The sequence below is a fragment of the Sciurus carolinensis genome, chromosome 9, assembly GCF_902686445.1.
Source record: "Sciurus carolinensis chromosome 9, mSciCar1.2, whole genome shotgun sequence".
NCBI lineage: Eukaryota > Metazoa > Chordata > Mammalia > Rodentia > Sciuridae > Sciurus > Sciurus carolinensis.
The window spans coordinates 53,549,519-53,571,001 of NC_062221.1; the positions used below are offsets into that span (position 1 = coordinate 53,549,519).

At 42.1% G+C, this 21,483-nt stretch overlaps 2 protein-coding genes across 12 annotated transcripts in view; one reads left to right on the forward strand and one right to left on the reverse strand.

Annotated features, from left to right (window-relative positions):
- The window catches only part of Mcf2l2 (MCF.2 cell line derived transforming sequence-like 2), a 237,559-nt gene that overhangs the window by 59,785 nt on the left and 156,291 nt on the right, over positions 1 to 21,483 (reverse strand). The gene's annotated exons all lie outside the window — the stretch shown is intronic.
- B3gnt5 (UDP-GlcNAc:betaGal beta-1,3-N-acetylglucosaminyltransferase 5) lies at positions 2,895 to 21,287 on the forward strand. 9 transcript variants are annotated; one of them, XM_047563543.1, is made up of 4 exons: positions 2,895 to 3,054; positions 6,801 to 6,907; positions 13,618 to 13,696; positions 17,340 to 21,287. In XM_047563543.1, the coding sequence occupies exon 4, from the start codon at positions 17,659 to 17,661 to the stop codon at positions 18,790 to 18,792; it is 1,134 nt and encodes a 377-aa protein (XP_047419499.1). In that variant the 5' UTR covers positions 2,895 to 3,054; positions 6,801 to 6,907; positions 13,618 to 13,696; positions 17,340 to 17,658; the 3' UTR covers positions 18,793 to 21,287. The 9 variants fall into 9 exon arrangements, with proteins under 9 accessions (XP_047419499.1, XP_047419502.1, XP_047419503.1 ...); XM_047563545.1 differs by lacking the exon at positions 2,895 to 3,054 and adding an exon at positions 3,785 to 4,129; XM_047563544.1 differs by lacking the exon at positions 2,895 to 3,054 and adding an exon at positions 3,839 to 3,886.

Sequence of the window (21,483 nt, forward strand, 5' to 3'; positions counted from 1 at the left end):
CTGTGCAAGGCCTTGTGGGGGTTCTTGGAGGGTCCTGGAGATAAGCAGGATGTGGTCTCCACCCTAAAGGGGTCTGAAGACTCTCAAAATAGGAAAACAGATCCAGGAATCATTTAGGAGTGATAAAATGCTATCAATTGTTATTGACGAGGAGTAATAAAACTGAGTCTGCTGGCCTTAGGGGCATTCAAGTTCCATCCACTCACTGTTTCCCAAGCATGCATTTAGATATTCCAGTTTAGACATGCTAAGCTAAGGACTGACGTGACACACCTAAGCGAAGACGTGCAAATGCAGAGCTTGGAATCTGGCTTCAAAATACAAATCAGGATTAAAGGCAAAGGGAGATCTCCAAGTAACAAGCATCAGGAGAAAAGAACAGGTGGGAAGGATGTGCGTGAGTTGGAGGGGGCTGGTGGGTAGTAAAATAGGCAGCCAGAGTTGAGGTGTTATTTTAAGGGGAGAAGCTGTGTTAACAGAAATGGAATTTCCAGAGATGTGAACCATGCCCATCCTTTCCTGGTGGTGGTACTGGTACAAGAAAGTCACCTCTGCCTTCTCTCCAGGTGAGAGGAGCTTTCTGCAGCCTGGGTGGGCATGAGGATGCTGACTGTGCATCCTGCCCATCAGGATGACCCCAGTCACCATACGCATTACTCCACACGTCACTGTTTGTGTGCAGTCCTTACTCGCCTGCAGGCACACTGTGAGGTGCACATAAGTTGGTCAACTTGCCTGAGATCCCACGTAGGAAACTAAGCCAGCATCCCACCAGCATGTCTCTAACAGGCCTGGCCTTGCAGAACAGTGACCAGTTTCAAAATACAAAGCCTGTGGTGTCTGAATTCACAGGACAGGGTCTATACAGGGCCTGCTGGATAGAATCTAGACACAGCAAATCAAACTGAACTAGTTGAGCCTGACACTATTTTGACATAATTCCTTGTGGTAGGCATGAAGTCAGTTATCAAACCTACTCCCTTTTCAGGATTTCTGAAACATGGTCTCTTGCCTGCTCCCACCGTCTCCTGGGTTCTCTTGTGCTCAGGGCTTATTATTCGCTCCACAACTGATGCCACAAGCCCCACTGCCCCACCTTCTTGTCCCCTCTCCTAAATCTGCTCTATCTGTCCCTTCTAACAGGCAAATTCCAACTCCTCTCCTATTTACCATCTTGATGATAGTTTCTTTTCCTACTCCCTTCCATAGTTCTCTGGTGCTCTGCAAAGTGTATTCCTACGGATAGCATCCAAAGTCATTTATAAACTAAATCCCAGGGCTCTTGGCTCACAAGCAGTTACTGTGGACAAGGAGAGCACGCTGACACTGACACTGTCCCCTTTCTTCATGCTGGCCAAGTCAGCCTCTTCATTGTCAGCATCATTGCTGTTATAGAATTTTATTTCCCACTCATCTCAAAAGCTTCATGCACTCCCTCACAATGAAAGTAACTGAGTTTTACACCATGAAGTACAATATTCTTGTCCCCTCTCTCTGGAGTGGGATGGGGAGCCAGTCTGCTCTAGGAAATCATCCCAGATGGACAAAAGGACCTCCCTTTCTTGTTCCTGTGTGTGTGTGTGTGTGTGTGTGTGTGTGCGCGCGCGCATGTGCGCACACACCAGTGTGCATGAGCAGGCACCCTGGGTTACCCTCACTCTTCCTCATGCTCTCTACCACCAAAAGCCTGGCATCTTCTGGAATTACTTCTGGACTTACTCTTGAAATCATTCATCTGTTGTGTCTATTTTTATAAAGGATGATGTGAATATGTGACTTTTATGTGTTTATCTATTTTGGTGTTTCCTATTTCTTGTGGGTACAGTCCTATGTATTGCTGTATATGGAGCATGCACATATGTTGACGGGTAGGCCTACTGTTCCAAATCACCCAAAGGGAATAGTCATAATTGAATATTTGCACATGAATACAGCATACACATATGCTGATGTGTGGTGGGGGGTGGCTATGTGGGATTACATTCAGGATTTTAGTAGGAAGGGATGTGATTGGCCCTGTGATAACAATGGTTTATTTTATGGGTCACTATTGGTGACTCCCTTGTGAATCACATTATGTGAATATTATATTTATGCGTGTGGTCTGATAGGCATGTAGCACTATCATCTCTGAGGTGACAGTGGTGCTGAGCCATGCCCTCTGTGGGTGATACATGAAAAGAATTTCATGAAAATATGCTGAAAGGCTTTATTTTAAAAAAGCAATTACAAAACGTCTTCAAAATCTAGTTTGAAATAACAAATATAATGTATTTACTATTTACAGTTTTAAACTTTGATTCAGCAGACTATTTTGAACTCATTACCTCTATTCCTTTTACAATAACAAAACGAAAGCTTTTATTTTACTGAATTATTTGGGGTACTCTTCTTTTCCGTCTATGTTCTGAAATATGTGTAACTACAAAAGAGCTCAAAACATGATCTCCATTGAACGGTAATGTTTTGTTCTATACGGAGAAGGCTAGGACATTTGTGGGGAAAGAAACCAAACGCATAAAGGATTTATTTACTAGCGCTTTCCCCCAGCAGACGTCTACATTCTTCTGATAATGTCTAGTTTCGTGCATGGGGAAAACACTGAAAGAGAACATTCATGTGGATACTGGCTTACAGTCGGTCGTCTGAATAAATGAGCCCAATTACCTGAAGAGGCGGGGGGAATCACTTCCTGGAGCCTTCATCAGCAGAAAGAACACTTTCGGGTGGGGCCCCTCATCTTCAACCAACAAGCCTGGGTGGTGGCACAGGGGCAGGCGGGGCCGGGCTTTGGCAGTGACGCCTGTAGGTGCAGGCGACGCGCTGCGAGGGAGGCTCCCCGCGGTGGCGCCCCCGCCCCGGCCCGGAGCCCCTGATTGGGCCCGCCCCACTCCGCTCCCCGCGGGGACGCGAGCTGAGCCGGCGCTGGCTGCCTGGCCCTGGCCAGAGATTTAAAGCCCGCAAGTTTTGTTCTTGAGACCAATGACTTTGCTCCGCCGTGGGGTGGAAAGCGGACCTCCGATTTGGACGTTTAGGGAGCTGGGCTTGCACTTGGTGAGTTGTTTTACTTTTTAAGCTGCCTTTAAACTGAGTTTCAAAGTAAAATCATTGGGGAGCTGGCCTGGGGGAAGGGGTCTATTTTTAAAAACTGACCGTTGTAGTGCAGTCTTAGTTTGATGTAAATTAGAGTTTCCTTTCTTTGTTATTCAGGCCCGCAGAAGCTCCAGGCAAAAGTGGTGTGACTAGAAACCTTTGAACAAGTCTTGCCTGCCTTTAGAATTCTTGCTCGAAAACTATAATAAGGTGATCCGAGAACCGCAACTCAGTCAAAATTTACCCCGTAGACGAGTAACTGTTGCGTTGAAGGAATGGGTCACGAGTCTAACAAAGTCACGGTCCTGGTGAAAAGTGTACCGAGGCCAGTCGTTCCTTTCACATGGAATGAATATATAAATGCGATCAGTTGCACGATAAAAACCCTGACCAGCAGCAGACCGCAACTTAACGTGGGTCGAGGCTCCTCTGTGGGTGGAAATGTTGCCTTTCCTTCCCGATCGCTAAATGGAGACATTCTCGCACGCTTGGCGGGATAAGCCTCCAGTCCCTGGATGAGTTTTCTTTGTGCGGCACAGAGGAGACGCTCGCTCCCCGGGTCCCCGGCAGGGCAGCGGGCGCGGGGGGCTGCGGGCGACCCAGCCTCCGCCCCGCCCCTGCCCGGCCGGCCGCGCCGCCGAGCCGCGCCTCCTCGCCCATGCAGCTCGCTGTACCGCACAGCTGGCTCTCCTCTGCCCGCTCTGGACCGGACGAGGTCTCCGCAGGGTGGAAAGGGAAGAGCGGCGAGGAGGTGAAGACGCGTTGGTACACATGGGTGGCTCCGGGACGTCAGGTTGGAATGCGCCCTCGGGCCTGGGACGCGCGGCTGGAGCAGACACCCGGGCCGGGACGCGCGGCCCAGCGTCGGGAAGCTGGGAAGGCCCTTCCCGGAGCTGGCCGGGGCTGCCCGGCGTCCGAAGGCGCGGCAAGGAAGGAGGGCGCGATCCCTCCCGGGAGCGCCTTTGTTCGGTCCGGCCTGTCTGCGCTGGCGCCGGCGGCCTTGACCCCCGGCCCAGCCGCCGCCTTGGTGCGGCAGGTAGGCTGGGGGCCCCGGAGGTCCTGGGGGGCAGTTTCCCAGGACCCGGCGGGCTCTCCCTCCCTCGGGGGGGTGGGTTTCTCCGGCCGGGCGGCCGCGGTGCTGCGCTGCCGAGACCCGCCGGAGCGCAGGAGCCGCGAGGCGAGGAATGCCGCGCCCACGGCCTCGGTTTCCGGCCGGGGGTCCCAAACTTGCCTCCACCCCAAGACTGCAGGACGGAATTTGAACAGAATGTCTGGGTCGGGTTGGAAATGGGGAAATTGGCAGACTGAGGACACGTTCGACCGGTTACAGGCTGGAGAAATGGAAACAGGGAAGTGGGCAGGCAAGGGAAACTGGGAAACGAAGATCTCTTCTTGGAGCAGGGAAGTCTTTGCTACTTTTTCCTTTGACGAATTTTATTTTGCGTCCTGATGTGACAAAGTCAGTAAATTTGCCCAGATACCGTGTAGGTGAAAAGTAACAACTTTAAATTTGCATTTGACAACATTATATTCTTTTCCAGTGTTGGTTTTCATAGGCTATGGATCACGTTAAAGTGACACCAGTGTTGTGTCCGCAAAGCGTCTGGGGGGCATGTAACTTATATTTAGGGTAATTTTCTAATGAAAGTACATCCATTAGAATTGGATTTGTTCCTCTGTGCCTTTATTTTGGGAAACCTTACCTGGTCCCTGTGGGGGGAAGGGAAAGGAATGTGAGAAGCTGAAATTGACCCAGAAAAGGATGATTGAAGATAGATGTCTTAAGTAGTGGTGTAGAAATGATCCCACCCTGAACACTCTGAAGGATGTTTAGTGATTAGCAGCAGATGTTTTTGACTTTCTCAAAAGAAACCTTTGGTAGATTTTATATCTTGTCACAAAGGGTAGGGGAAACCTGCACTTGGAAACCATATCTTCACTTTTAAAAAAGCAAGATAAAGTCAATACCTTAAGGTTTCCATTATATACTTAAACTGTCCAGTCTCTCCTTCCTACTCTCTACCCACAACCCCACTCTCCAGAAGTTTACTGAGTGCCTTTGAGGATGAGACCAACAGCTGTCTGACCCATCCTCTTCCAAGGGCCCACCTGATCCCTTAAGATGGGATGAATGTTGTAACAGGTAAAGTTCTCAAACCTGGAGAAGCTCTTCCTGAGGAAGTGAGATGAAGGATGAATAGGCAGTATAGATGCTTATAATTGCTTTGCCCACAAAGAAAACTCAGAAGATAGGGTTGAATTTTCAAAATGAAGTCCAGGTCCTATTGAGTAAAAAATGTCACATTATATTTCATTAAAATAGAAACCATATTTCCCTTTAAAAAACAAAACAAAACAAAAGACATAGGAACAGTGAGACTGTAGTAAAAGAAAGTAACTTTGTAATTCTCAAATATAGAACAGCTTGAATAATCATGGGTTTCAAAATGGGTCATCTTTTAAAATGGGTCACTTTGGCTAGAATCATTGCACTCAGTGACTTTCAAATTGTAAAGGATTGAGTTCTTTCTGAGGCCCAATTGCATTAGAATTTGCATTTCATAACAGACTGCAGGAGAAACTGGGAGAAATTCAGAAGAAAATGGTCTCTTCTCAAAGTAACAAAATGTACCCTATTTGGGGGGTTTCACATATGCTCAATTGAACAGATCTAAGCAAATTATTAAAAGAGTTCTGCCTTTTGACATCAAATCTCTGCCAGGAAAGATGTAGCTAGGACAGTGTGAATCTAGAATTACTTTCCTTATAGTATATAGTATCTATTATGTATTAATTTATAGTGAGAGGATATAAGAATTTTCATATATAGATAAGAAATTTGATTGAGATATGAACTTCAAATAAATAAAAGTGATTGTTTTATATTTTGATGCCATGAATTCAGAGACTGACTTTACTCTGTAACTTAATAAGATTTATTTTCTATAATGAAGGCTTTAATACCACAAGCCAGTTTATAGAACAGAATATTCGACCAAGACTTCTGGTAACAAAACCCCAAAAGGCCAGGTGCAAAATTTTTGTTAGACAACCTAAGGTCCACTTATGATTTCATATTTCATCTCTTTTTCTCCTGTCCCACAACTCTTTCTATAACTTTCTGAGAGCAGTCTAAGCAAAATAAGCTAAAAGGTTGACTCAAGTCAGATTTCCTTCTCCATAATTTACAGGGTCTTATGGTCTCATATCTGTGTCATCTTCATTGATATGTCTTCTCAGTGCTTGTGGGAACCATAGAGTTCCTTCCTGTCAGGGATAATGGAAGACCATGTTTAGTCAATTAGGAATGGTACTTCTGTTCTCATGGCAACAGTATTATGTGTTAATCGGCTCTTAGCAATCAAATTAGTTAAAAAAAAAACCTCATATCTAATTAATATTTTTAAAAGAAGCATGTACTAGTATATGAATTTTGAAAGAGAAGTAACCCCTAAAAAATGTCAGCTATCTACCAATTAACCAATTGTGGTAGATAACTGGATGGTAATGGAATATCTGATGTGGACCATACTTTGTCAATAGATTATCTCAAATAATCCTCAGAAAACAGTGCCATTTGGTTTTGAGTGAAGTCAATGGCACGTGACCAGTAAATAGAAGAGGCAGAACATAAATCTATGTTTGTTTGTTTGTTTTTTTCTCATTCTAAAACTCTTGGTTTTTCTTCTCTCTTCCATCTCCACCAGGTCCAAATTCCAGGTTGCAGTGGAACATTTACTGATTTTTGGTTGGGGATTTACACCTGAAACATCTCTGAAGTCTCCCCAGCATCCTACCCTCAGCTTCCTACACAGTATGTGATAAGTTAATCTTTGTTGACTTAATTAAATGTAGCCTTTACTTTCATTTAGGACTGTCCAGTGCAATGCCTGGAACTGGGCAGGTGCTCAGTAAATGGTAGCTAACTTATAACAATTGTTGATCAGCTAAGATAGAAAAATATATATACCTGCTATGTCCCATCTCATACCATCTTCTACTTATCCTCTGTGTGGTAAATCCTTAATCAAAAGGAGCTGTTTCTAGCTACAGTGCTCAAAATGAGACAGATGAGCTGCCATTGAACAACAGGCATAAACTGGTACTCTTGTCCTATTCCTGATCAATTTTTCCTACCAGTTTGACCTCAGTTCTTCGTTTTGTTTGTTTGTTTTTGTTTTTTCCATCTTCTCCCTTCACCCTAGCTTCTGGTCAAACTAAGTTATTTGACATTTCCCACTGTAGCCACAGCTTTTTCTCTGGTGTGCTTTAAAAAATGCCTACACTAGTCTCGGAATATCTATCCCTGCTCCCTGCACCCCACCCTTAACTTCAGTTATTCTCTTTCCTTCTGAACTGTCTCTTCTCTCCTTTCCTCCCTGAACCCATGCTTGGAGTGCAGCTATTATTCTAGGTCCTGCTTATTTGCCACCTCTCCTACACAGGCCTTCCCCATTTCCATCTTCTTCCCCTTTCCTCATCTCAGAAAATGTTCTTCCCTCACAGCACACTCTATGTAGTAAATGGGTTTCCAGTATCAGATTCCTGGCTGAATTTTCCATAGCCTCACCTGCTCCTGACTCAATGCAACATTTCAAATTTACCTTGGTAATTTTTCTGGGGCAAAGCCATCCTAAAACAATCTCAAGAACTTTTGAAAAATCATAGCTTGAGTGAATGTTGATCTTCTAGTGACCTAGATAAGATGGTCATTGTGTATGAAGAGTACTAGAGGGGTGGCAGGGGTGAGATTTGGAGTGGTGGCAATTTTTGGCATATTTTATATCACCTCAAAGGGGTAGTCAGTCATTTGTTCTTACTGATAGGTGAACATACATATGTGTGTGTGTGTGTGTGTGTGTGTGTGTGTGTGTGTATTTGTTGTTGTTCTTTGTTGTTTTGTTTTGTTTGGTACTGGGAATTGAACCCAGGGGTGCTGAACCACTGACCCACATCCCCAGACCTTTTTAAAATATTTGATCTAGAGACAGGGTCTTACTGAGTTACTCAGTGCCTCGCTAAGTTGCTGAGGACAGCTTTGAACTTTTGATCCTCCGGCCTCAGCCTCCTGAGCTGCTGGGATTACAGGTGTGTGTCACCGTGCTTGACTACATTTATTTTTGATTCATGCACTGGCTGTAAACCTTAAGCTGGATGCCTGGTTCACATCTATTACATCATGTTCATTCTTTGCCTGTCATTTTATAAGCCAACTTTGAATATATCTTCAAAATTTTTCTACCTGTTACTTATGAAAAAATTTTGATACAGCTTTTTAATAAAAGAATGATAGCTTTTCTAGGACAAGTGTGTGATTCCCTGTGTGTATGACTCCTCAGTTTACCCAATACTTGTTCATCAAATACTTGCACCAAATATTCTGAATTTTTTTTCCTTTACTTTTTTCTCTCCTCTCCTTTTGTCCTCCCCACCTCTCTTCCCTACTTCTGCCACTTTGGATTCCTCTCCTTAGATTCCTAGTTGTCTTTAGAAAAAAGACTTGATGTACCCAGAGGACACAGACTCATGAGGTCACTTTTACCTATTGTCTAATGCAATTGAGACTAAGGCAGAAAAACAAAACAACACACACACACACACCAAAAAAAAAAAAAAAAAAAAAAAGAAGAAGAAGAAGAAGGGAAACTGCAGGAAGAGCTTTGCCTAGAAGGACAGTGAGCCGCTCAGGGACTGACCAGAACAATCATCTACTTTGAGCTGCCACAGGGTCTGGAATTGATGTAAGCGACATGGTTACCCTGGTATCTCTGTGCCTCACTTTCTTCCTCTGCAAAATGGGGAGATGATTTCTCCCTCGTGGTTTGTTGTGAGGCTTAGAGAGTTACAAGGGATGTGAAGCACTCAGAACAGTGCCTGGTATGCAGTAAACATGCCTGTGTTAGTAACTGTTGCTGCAGTGGGTAGAGAAGTTTGTTTCTTAAGTAGGAATGAAAAAAAAAGAAAGAAAGAAAGAAAGAAAGAATTGTATTTAAAAGAGCAAGCATTCCTGTCAACCCAAACAATCATGTTGCAAAAATGAATCCAGAGGGCAGTCTCACTAAAGCAAATGTTTGACCTTTATATTATCTTTTGTCTTCCAGATTTCACATAATCCAACTATCTACTGGGAGATTTTAGTGACTTAATAGAACTGCTCTAATATGTAATACTACTCTAAAATCCCGTACTACTAGTAAAGACTTAGAGCTTGTATTTGCCTATTTCTTCTTTTGATATTTCTCTGTCATTATTTTCCCTATAACAAGGAACCAAATCTACTCCCATATTTAACTTATAAAGAAACATAGAACTTAGTTTAAGTAGGCAAGGATCTCTGTATTTACATGGTAGTTTATAACCCACCTTCCCCTTTATCCCTGCTTGCTGAATTGGAATTTAAAATTTTTAGACTAACACTGAATCAAGAACTAACTCTGTAAACATATTCTTAGTGGAAGGATAATAGCTCCAAGTGGCTTCTACGTTTTACCTATGGGTCGAGATAAAGTTTTAAGGCCAAAGGCACAGCCACAGAAATACCCGAAGGCAGCTAGCTATGGGTAAAGCTTTTCCTTTTTTTTTTTTTTTTTTTTTTTAAATAGGACTTATATCAGAAACAGTCAAACTTCAATTGAATTAAAGAATAATATAACTATTAAAAGGATGTCCAATTTTTCACTCAGAATAGGAATTGTAAATTCAAATTTCAGGTTGTTTCCTTCCTTCTTGAGCAAACAGAATAGACAGTTACCACTAACTGGTAACTGATTGTGTGTTACAGAAAATTTTATTTTTCTTTTCTTTGAGTTATGCCTGAGCAGGAGCCAAAAAATGTCTCTTAGATGGGACTTTAAGTTGTAGAAATTTAAATGCAAATGGTATAAAGTATTAAGACTTAAAAAAAACCAACCTTTGACTTACTGGAAGAGGCTTATTAGTTTATAGTTTATAAGTGTGTCACTTTTAAAAGCATCATTAATATTTGTATGGCTCATGGGGATAGTCTGAATACTAAGTTGATTTTAAAAATGAAGGCAATCATCAGTTTGGCCCTATTTTCTATGGGACCATTCAGGAACAGGTTTTACTATTTTTTATTTATCTAACAAAGATAAATACAGCTAGGACAGAATGGTTAAATTGCTTAGTTTTCTTCTTTTAACCTACTAGTTTTTCCTTCAAATAATATTGTCTGCTTCAATAGAATTTCAGGGTTTATTTTTGTTTGGGGAGTATTTGAACTAAGAGAGGGCCATTTTATAGTACAGCTTGATTCCATCTAGAGTGGTGTTTTCCAGATTTGCAGGTGACAGTCTATGAATGGTTCATGCAGCCACTTTAGGAAGCATAGGTTTAGTGTTAAAAATAAAAGAAAAATGAATAGAAGTGTGCATTGCATATAATAAGCATTAGTACTGTTTTGTGATATAAATATTAATACTATTTTATGATGTATGTATCAGAAATATATTCACACACACACACACGAATGAAGACATGTCCATGGAAGTCAGACACACTTAGCACCCAGGGAGTTCCAGTGAGCAGGACAGGGATTAGGGTATCTTATGAGACATGGATGTTTAAGCACAGAAAAGAGATCCTGTCACTGTTTACAATTTTGATATTTTGTTCATCATGAATTTTTTTTATTAATTACAACTTTTAAAAAATCTTTAAAATATTACATTGACTACCTTATTTTTGATGTGTCCTTAACTTTTGCATCCCAAGTAAGTGTCTGCCTTGCATCCCCCCAGTTCATGCCCTGATCAGTATGTTTCACTGAGGACATGGAGATCGTAGGCAAACCTGGGCAACTTGTGACATGGTGGCACGTGGGGATGAGGAGGTGATGACTGGCTGGCATTCTCCCTTCTCTAGGAAGGGGATGAGGAGATGATGACTGCCTTCTTTTCCCTTCTTTAGGAGACAGGAGGTGGAGTAGTCAGAGCGAGGGGCCAGGCCTGGGTAGGGGAGAGTTAGCATGGCTGCTGGAGGGGGTAGGAGAGGGACAAGGGAAGAGAGTGGTGACGTAGCACTGAAGGCTGCCCACAGGCAGATAGTGCCATTTGTGGAGACCCTGCCTGCTGACATTAGGTTTCTCCAGCAGCCTGCAGGTGTTGTGGGAGTAGAGATGGGAGTGACGGGTAGTGAGGCAGGCAGAAGGACAGGGACCAGGGACTGAGGGCAAAAGTTTCTTATGATCTGAGGCAAGGAGCAGGGTGAGGAAGGAAGGTTAGGAGGTTGCTTGAGGGCAGAAGAGTCCAGCTGAATGTTGAGAGGTGATGGATGGAAACTGAATGTCCTAGAGAGTGAGTTTCCTGGGATGTAAGAGCTCAGAGGAAATACAGTTCTAAGTGAAGCCAAGTAAATGACTTTCTTGCCCATGAGTTCCCTTGAGTATGTGGGAGGTTAATGTGACCAAGTGGTATCCATATCATAAATAAGGTTTCCTTAGACTTGTAAGTGTTGTATGTCCACTAAATAAAACGAGAACCATAGCTTCCCTAAAGATCAGATGTGGTTACTGTATTAACAACAATGACCAGAAATGCTCAAGAAGCATGGTTGTCTCTAGTTAGCATTGCTCAACCCTCAGGGCTGAGATTCAGGGTGGCTTCTCTTTGTGGAAAGCGCCTTCCCTGACCTCAAGCTGGTCCCACCTGGAAGCTGGGTCCGCCTTTAGCCCTTCTTGTTGCCAGCACAACTCTAGCTGGTCAATGTCCGTCTTCTCGGCTTGGAGCTCCACATGGAGGACCTTCCTCGTGTTGCTTCCCGCTCCAGCCATTTGTTAACCCCATCTTAATTTTCTGAGCTAGCCCTATAAAATAGCTCCTATTTTTCTTGACTTCTTCCTCTTTTTCTCCTTCCCCTGAGTTTATTTTTCTTCTAGATTTCCCTGCTCATCGCTAACCCAGACAGTTTACCCATAGGCATGGTCAGTCATCTTCATGCTAAGTGCCAGCCTGGATGTTTAGTCCTGTTGAGTTTGGATTACCTGCTGGGTGTTTGTACCTTGTTGTTGCTCCATCACCTCAAACTCAACACAAGTCACATGTAACCTTTACCACTGCTAACTCAGGAAACCAATTTTCCCTTCCTTGTCAGTAATACTCAAAATTACATTTCATTCTTCCTCATCTTCCTTTCCTCCCCATCCCAGGTCATTCATCAGATTCTGCTGGGTTTTTGTTTTTCTCAAAAGCGTCTTTACCCTTCATTTGGTTTGGTTGTGGTTTGTCCCCCAAAAGTTCATATGCTGTAGGCTTGGTCCTCAATGTGGCAGTATTAAGAGGTGGTGGAGCACTGAAGAGGTGGGATCTAGTGCAAGGTGATTAGGTCACTGAGCGTGCTGCCCTCTGAGAGATTAATGCTGTTCTTACATCTGTGAGTTGGTTCTTACGAGAGCTGATTGTTATGAGGTGAAGTCACTCATGTTCTGAGACCCTTCTGTGTATAGCCACTTCTCTTTCCTTTTCTCTATCACGTTGTGATGCAGTTAAGGGGGCCCTCACCAGAGGCTGAACAGATGGGGCTGCTTGTTCTTGGACTTTTGGCTTCCAGAACTGTAAGCCGAATAAATAAGCCTCTTTTCATTGTAAGTACCCAGATCTAAGTATTTTGTTATAGCAACGGAAAATGGATGAATATTATCTTCCTTCCCTCTCCACTCTCACCACCCTGAACTATACCTTCCCTGACACATCCTCCATCAACCGAAGGCCCAGTTGTCCTAATCTCTAGGTGCTGCATTCCATCCTGCAATACCTCTGCCTTTAATCCCTTTTATTGAAACTTAATAAATATCACAAAAGGGAGTGATCATTACAAACACAAACAGAAACATCTGTGACTTCCTTCTGCTCTCTCTATTCTCTCTATTTTCAAGGTTCTCTATAAGCAGGCGCCTACTTCCCTGCTTTCAAATATCTTCCCATTTCTTAAATATTTGCCACATGCAATTCTTTCCTTTCTCTCCTGAAACAAAGACTGCTCCTCCTCCTACCAGTTGGTCCTCCTGGGGTCCTTCTGAAATCCTCTGAGTAATCCTCATGGATCTCACTGCTTGGGGACTTCCCTGTTGTGTGCTTGGAGTTAGTATCACCTGAATTATCTCTGCCATGCTGTTGGCACCTGACCAGTGTTGGCCATGGGAACCAGGTTTGTATGTGGGGATAGTGAGTCTTATCTCTTGTCAATGATGAATACTTTGAGACTGGAAACCATAAAATACCACTTGGTGATCTTTCACCATGCCTGACTCAAACAGCAAATGCTTACATCCTTGTAGGAGTAATAGAAACATTAAAAGTGGAGGTTAGCTTGAACCTAAATTGAAGACCTCACCATCTCGATGAAAACTTTGAAATTTCTAGCAAGTTTTGCATAATTTTCCAGGATCACAAAAGTAAACATCACAAGGAAATGAATTGATATCTGGTGCAAAGTAGAGAAACATCAGGGATTATTATAGGAAAATGTGTAGCCTCTAGCACACTGACCCTCATTTTGTTTCCACAGAAATTTAAAGAGCTTTCTGTGAAGAAATACACTGTTGAGTAACTGAGGGGCATAGCTCCCAGGCTGGGAAGTATTTGAGGTGGGTTTGTCACCTTTCCTGATATCCCTCTTCTATACTTTTCTGACTACTTGTATTACAAAAGAGAATACTAAAGTTAGCAGTTCTTTTCTCTCAGTCCAAATAGAAACAGACCCAAGCTGTGTTCTGAATATCTGCATATTTCCTCTCAGAATTCCTTGTCCTATTCTCTCCAGTACTCTGTGTCATATTTTTTAGATGAGCCAGAAGTCATCTATAAGTTTTACTTCCCTTCAGTAACATTTGATGTTCGCCTCTGATGTGCAGATGAAATTACCAGATGCAGTAAGGTGAAGCCAGAGGTTACACAATAAATCTGGTCCCAACTAGGGGTGACCCTTGAGTTTTCAGGCTGTTGACTGGCCCCTGAGCCGTGCTACAAGCATACAAAGGAAGCTGCACCCACAGCAGAATATCGTGGGGTGGTTGCTGAGTTTGCATTTGTTATTGCTTTGTTTCCTGCAATGCCCAGTGTTTTCTTCTACCACATCGGCCAGCTCCACTGGCTCCTGGCTCGTGGGCTTCTCCCCAGTGCCCTCCCCTGCACTCTGAATATGAGGGTACAGACTGTGTTTTAAAGCAGCTTTAAGATACTGTGAGAAACCAGAAGAGTGAGTGCAAGCTCTTTTTTATTGTCAGAGTGAGGCTGTGTACTATAAATGAGTGGTTTGCCTTCCCTAAACCTTCCCCTCACCATGCCCATACTATCAGCGAGATGCAGTTGTGATGTGTGTAAACACTGGCTAAGCAGTTGAAGTGGCAGAGTGGGAGAAATCCCATTTTGGAATTTCACTTGCTGTACTGAACTAAATAAGGAGTGTGGGTTGTTGGCTTTGTGACAAGTTCTTGGTCATTTTTCAGAAAACATTTTGACTCCTTGAGGTCTATTTAGAATCATTGGAAAAATATAGGAAAATAAGGTAAATAAACATCATGGAGAACAGAATGAACGTTACAGGCCAGCTGCCAGCATATAGTAGCAGGCTTAGCAGCAGCAACGTGCCAGCTGCTGAGTCACAGCCCTGACTCCTGCAGGAGTACTAGCACCCTGGTGAGTCAGGTGCACAGTCTGCGTGCTGGGCAGTGGGCTCGCAGGCTGATGGTCTAATGAGAAGCTCAGGCTTGTAAATAGGGGTGAACTTGTGCAAAAGGAGCTCAGAGATGGGAAGCTGGTTTTGCCTGTACTCTCTTAGATTTCAAAGGTTACATCCACCTCCTTAAGCCTTTGCCAGGAGCCTTTGGAGTAGGGACTTCAGACTGGTTTCAATTGAGAGTTTTCCTAGAATTCTTAAATACTGATGCTGTCTTAGATCCTACCATCAAGAGTTCTCTGTTACCTTGCTATTAACCTCTAGGTCCTTCAAGATGTATTGTAGAGGTGGAAGGACTTTGCTTTTGATCTCCAGAAGGTTGTCTTTGAGTGAGCTCAGCAGAAAGATTTAGAGGAAGTGGTATCTGAATGAAAGTGATTTTGCAGTTTGGGCAGATGCTGCCATCAGGTAGTGATGTTTCCTGCTGTCTTTCTCACCTCCTTTAGAGTATCAGCTCCAGAGAGCCAGCCTATCCACAGGGAACATTGCTTACATCAAGCTGTCTCTTAGAACAGGACTCTGCCTTTCTGATAGTCAAGCACATATTAGTGCGTTTTACATCACATCCCTGAATGACGCACACAAAGAACTCAGTTTCACCACATGAGTCCTCACTTACTGTACACAATGCTGTTCTAGTTTTTCTTTTTTCTTTCTTTTCTTTTTTTTAAATAAAGCTGGCTGTGGCTTGCTAGGCAGTGCTTGCAGTTTTAAAATCCATGCCATAGGGGATAAAGTGCTACCTATACTGATTAGCTCTGGACAAAGTCTCAGTTGGGCTTGCTCTAATCACCTGTCCTTTTTGAACCTTCCGCATGCCCAGCCATTGCAGTTACCACCCTGAATAGGAGTGATCATGGGGGAGGGAAATAGAGCAGAATCTAAAAACCCAGAGGTCGATGGAGATATCATAGCCAGAGCTAGGCCCATTTGGCAGGGCACTCAGTATACCCACCTACTTTACATCAAGGTCAAGGGTGGGACTTGTGGAGAGGTCTCTAGCACAAAGCAAAGCCTTTCCTGGGGCTTGTGATGTGGATTCACCATGACCCCACCTGTATCACCTTTTCCCTCCCAATCCTGGCCAAAGCCCAGGAGACAGATGTGTCACCATGATTGAGAAAGTTGACTTTTCTAGGCAAGGAAGATTTATTTGTGGGAAGCAGTGGGGACAGAATTCTTTTTCTTTTTAAAATATTTTTCTAGTTGTTGATAGACTTTTATTTTATTCATTTATTTATATGCAGTGCTGAGAATCGAACCCAGTGCCTCACACATGCTAGTTAAGTGCTCTACCACTGAGCCACAACCCCAGCCCCTGGGACGGAATTCTTTAGGAATGAGGGTACTGTCTCCTAGTAGTGGAAGAAAAGGGAGGACACAGGCAGTTTGGCATGGACCTCATTTGAAGTGGCATCCAGCTGGTCTTGACTCTCAGTTTTCCGGAGTAACCAGCACTGTGACACCCCAGCATGATTCTTGGCACCCATATTTGGTAAACACCTTGTAGGTTTCAGACACTGACTGGATGCTGAGGGTAGAGTGTCTACATCAAGGTGCTTGAAAAACATAACATAGTGGGTTAGAAGGTGCTGCACTGGAACATCTTTGAATGAGGGGGGCCCTAATTCAGGCCTCTGGAGACAAATATCTATAGAACCCGGGATGAGCACACTTTATAGTAGCAGGGAGGCAGGCTGTGCCAGGCCCCAGCACTGCCGGTACAAAGGGCAGAGCATATAAAATGACCAGGTGGCTGAGCGTTCAGCCAGTGGTTTGCTGTCGTCAGTGTGATAGAATAGCTAGGGAGGCAGAGCCTAAAGGGTCCTGGGTGCCCTGTGAAGTCATGACCTAAACTGCCTCTTTTAGTAAGTCAGGGGCAGACTCTGAAGGAGTTTGAGGAGCCTGGCTGGTCTCCTGGTTAATCTGAGTTTTGGAAAGGAGGGCATTTAGAATTTGCTTTTCTGAAGCAAATCTTGACTTCTTGTTTTTGAACCTTGATTTAAAAAAAAAAAAAAGTCTTATTCCTGCCTTGTCTGAAACAAGTGTTAATAGATCTTTGTTGCTATTAACTTTCTTTTCATCTGTATAACTACTTTCATTGTGATTATATTCAAGTTAGTATTTTTATGGGTGTACCCACCAGTGACATTTGAACTTCAGTTATATACGATGATCACCAGTTTGGACACCATTTTGGATGTGCTTTCCCCCAAGGTGCTGGGTATGTGGCTCAGTGGTACAGCGCTTGCCTAGCATGCACAGGGCTCTGGGTTATATTCTGGGAACCCAGAATATAAAACAAAAACAGGAAGAGAAGGAAGGGGTGTCTACATTTTGAATGGGAAGACAGGATCAAGCAGGTTTTCTGCTTTTTAAAACATTCCTCTAAAAAAATAAATAGTTGTGTACTTTTACTAACTACCAACTGCCTCATGGTTTTTTGGTGGGTTAGGCTACATTTGGTTTTAAGAGATTAGAAGTAGCATGCTTCCTTTTATAACTCAGTAACCCATTCACTTGTTATTCCTTTGTCTTTTTGATTCTGACAGGTCAAAGTTCATGTTCACCAAAAGAAGTACATGAGCTAGCTGCCCAAGGCCTCCCATCAGACCTAATGAAGGATGCCAGTGTGGAAGGGTTTTGATGTGTCAGTGTCCTCATTCTATAGTGTATTTCATTCTTTTGCAATCCTAGAAAAAATGGAATTATTTCACACAATTGTGTGAAATATAAGTCTTTTTTTTCTATTTTTAATGTCCAACATGGATTAAGATGGACATTAATTCTACAAAATACCAAGTTCTATGGTGTCAAAGCAGCAAGCACCCATTTAAAACTGATCCCTAATAAAAACAGACCTGAGTGGACATGAGAATGTTTGTTAGTGGCAGAAGAGTAAAAAAATGTCAGTTTATTCAGTTATTTGCCACTTGTTTTATACTAAGCCTCATGTTTTTTTGGGGACCGATTGATAATCACATCGTGAGCCATATGAAGTCCTACTCTTACAGATACCTCATAAATAGCTATGACTTTGTGAACGATACCCTGTCTCTTAAGCACAGTTCAGAGAGGGCTCGCTACCCATACTTGATTAACCATAAGGAGAAGTGTCAAGCTCAAGAGGTCCTCCTCTTACTGTTTATAAAGACTGCTCCTGAAAACTACCATCGCCGATCTGCAATTAGAAGAACATGGGGCAGTGAGGAGTATGTTCGATCTCAACTTAATGCCAACATCAAAACTCTGTTTGCCTTAGGAACTCCTAATCCCCTGAAGGGAGAAGAACTACAAAAAAAACTGGTTTGGGAAGATCAAATATACAATGACATAATTCAGCAAGACTTTGTCGATTCTTTCTACAATCTTACTCTTAAATTACTTCTGCAGTTCAGTTGGGCAAATACCTTTTGTCCACATGCAAAATTCCTGATGACTGCTGATGACGACATATTTATTCACATGCCAAATCTCATTGAATACCTTCAAAGTTTAGAACAAATTGGTGTCCAAGACTTTTGGATTGGCCGTGTTCATCGTGGTGCCCCTCCCATTAGAGATAAAAGCAGCAAATACTACGTCTCTTATGAAATGTACCAGTGGCCGGCTTACCCTGACTATACTGCTGGTGCTGCCTACATCATCTCCAGTGATGTCGCTGCCAAGGTCTATGAGGCATCACAGACACTGAACTCTAGTCTCTACATAGACGATGTGTTCATGGGTCTCTGCGCCAATAAAATGGGGATAGTACCACAGTACCATGTGTTTTTTTCTGGGGAAGGGAAAGCTCCTTATCATCCCTGCATCTATGAAAAAATGATGACATCTCATGGACACGTACAAGATCTTCAGGACCTTTGGAAGGATGCTACCGATCCTAGAGTAAAAACTGCTTCAAAAGGGCTTTTGGGTCAAATATACTGCAGGTTAATTAAGATTTTCCTCCTTTGCAAATTGACCTATACGGACACGTATCCTTGTAGGGCTGCTTTTGTCTAATAGCACTTGAATGTTTTCACTGTCACTGAGCCAAACCTGAATGGAAAACCTTTAAATGTCTGTCAAAATGCCAAGTAAATTGAATATGAAAGTCAAAGAAATATTTTGAAAGCCTAGTCGATCAGAATGTTTCTTTGATTATAGAAGCCAATCAATATAGCTAATCTGCTTCATGGCCTAAATTCATTTCAAGGAGTTCATATTTAGAAAAGGGTTATATCATGAATAGAAACAAAATGAATGAGAAATTCACTGTCTCATTTAATGCCACATGTATATTGGAGGTGGAAGTTATGAACCTTGGTGTTAGAATTAATGGCTTGTGGAAGGCACCAAGTGAATGTACAGTGCAGCATTTTAGAGAAGTTAATTTGTTGTTAGACCAGGTATTCTATTTTATTTCTATTCCCTGCCCCACCACTTGGCAGAGGCGGTGGGGGGTAAGGTTTGGCACGGGAGAAAGTACATGAATCTGGCCAAAGGGTCCCTTGTTCTTAAGAGATATAAGATGATGTCTATAATTTTGTTAAAAACAATGAATCACCTAATGATAATATTAATTTAGCTACTCACCTAGATAGTGTTGGCATCATTTTAAATATATCTTTTTCCTCAAAGTTTAATGTGAACTTTGAGAATCAGAGTCATTAGCTCTGCCCTAACTGGCACTTCATTTCTTTTTTCCGTTTCTCCTAATATTAGAAAATGGCACCAAAACATGAGCAATTTATTGGCCATAGGATGCTACTTTGGGGAGAAATCATTGTTAGTTCCAATAAGCTGATTTAATGAAATTTCAACTGGTAATAGTCAGTATTGTTTAAGGTATTTATTTGAATGTTGTTTGCATAGAAGAATATATTACTGGAGGAGACCTCAAAAAGAAAAATAGGGCTGGGGTGGAACTCAGTGGTAAAACTCTTATATCTCCCTGGGTTTGATCCCCAGTACCGTAAAACAAAAAGAAAAAGAAAGTCTCCTTTCTCTCTGATTTATAAAATAAATCTTAGTTTCCAAATCCTTGTACTGATTATTAAAAATAACCCACCTCTTCCCAGCAAGCTTTCAGAAATCACAGTTTTGTTCCAATTCAGAGTTTTAAATTGTGAGTACTAAACATCAGATCAAAGCTATAGTATCTAAAATAATCTACTTGATCAAATAACTATCTGAGATGATCTTTTAAATATTTCAAACTTGAAAGCAGAGTGAAAGTGATAGAGAGTTTGCCAGAATGAGATTGAAAATGTTTGTAAAGCTCCATGTTCCTTTGTGATCAGAGATGTGGCTAAGACCCAATAAACTAAGTTACATTTATTTTACAAAGCAGGACAACACCATGGCCATGATGCAAACGACCTCCCCTCACTAAAGAATTAGGTGATGTGTATTAATAGGGAGATTATATGAAGCAAAAACAGTTGAACTGTTGATAAAACCTTTGACTGCAGAGACACCTGATGGGGTCAACTCAGGTGTCTCATGGAATAAGATGATTTTGGAAACATGCAAAACAAAACTAAAAGATTTCTCAGTATACACAACTGGATGATATTTATCATTTGTAGCAGGTAGAATTTTAATGTTTACAGAAACTTTTTGTTAATTTTTTTCCCTATTTTGAAATTTGAGGCTTGTTTACATTGCTTAGGTAATTTAGTATTTTTAAAATAATGTCAAAACTAGTTATCAAACATCGGAGGTTGTAGTTACTGTATTTAGAGTAGACTCAGGGTTTTAGATCATTACAATTTAAATTTACTGACCAGTTTTAAAAACGGTAGAGAACAAAAATACATTTTGACGAGGCAGGTTTATGAATAATTTTTATTAGTTGATTTCTTAATAACTGTTTGCTTTTGGGCCATATATACCCTGTGTGTCTCTCTATACTAGGACCTATTAAAATTTGCCATTGGTTGAAAACATTAGCATCTCTCTGGCCATCGAAGCGATCTTGTTTACAGCAATAGTTTTGTGAAGCAGTTATTTATTTGTTGAAAGAGCTCTCTGGAACTGTGTTCATCTTTTTATTTTTGCTTAGAAGAGAATGGAACAGGTTTAAATCTAAAGGAAATATGAAGGCACTTTCTTTGTTTTAGAAGAAGGAAGCTGCCAGATGAATCCTTCATCAGACTTTAAGTACTGAGAAGAATATTTGTAAATAGAAGTGTCTTAACCTTTTAAAAAGGAAGAAAACAAAACAAAACAATACAAAACTTCATGGTGCTCCAATGCAGGACTTTTTAAAAAATGTCAACAAAGGGAAAATAAACAATTAGCCTGGATGATCACTTGAGTAAAAGACGTTTGTACACAGTGTTATTATTGTTAAAAACTTTTTACCTCTTGGTTGGTTTGCATCTTTTTTCCATATTATTAATTTTATACCAAAATGTTAAATATTTATATTATGAGTTTTGCTCTTATATAGCAAAATAATTAGTGGGTTTTAAAAAAAATCTAAGATTTCCAATAAACAACTTAAAAATTGTCAGTAGGTGTGTGTTTAGACTCCAGTGTGGACACCATTCGCTTATGTAACCCGCTCCTGTTTCCTGGCAGAGAAGTGTGACTGCCGTCTTAGTACTCTTCCTGTTCAGACTCGCTGCTGTGCGCAGGACAGGACTGCAGTGCCCTCTGCTTTATGGAACTGCCTAGCACGCCATGACAGACCGCAACACCTAGGTG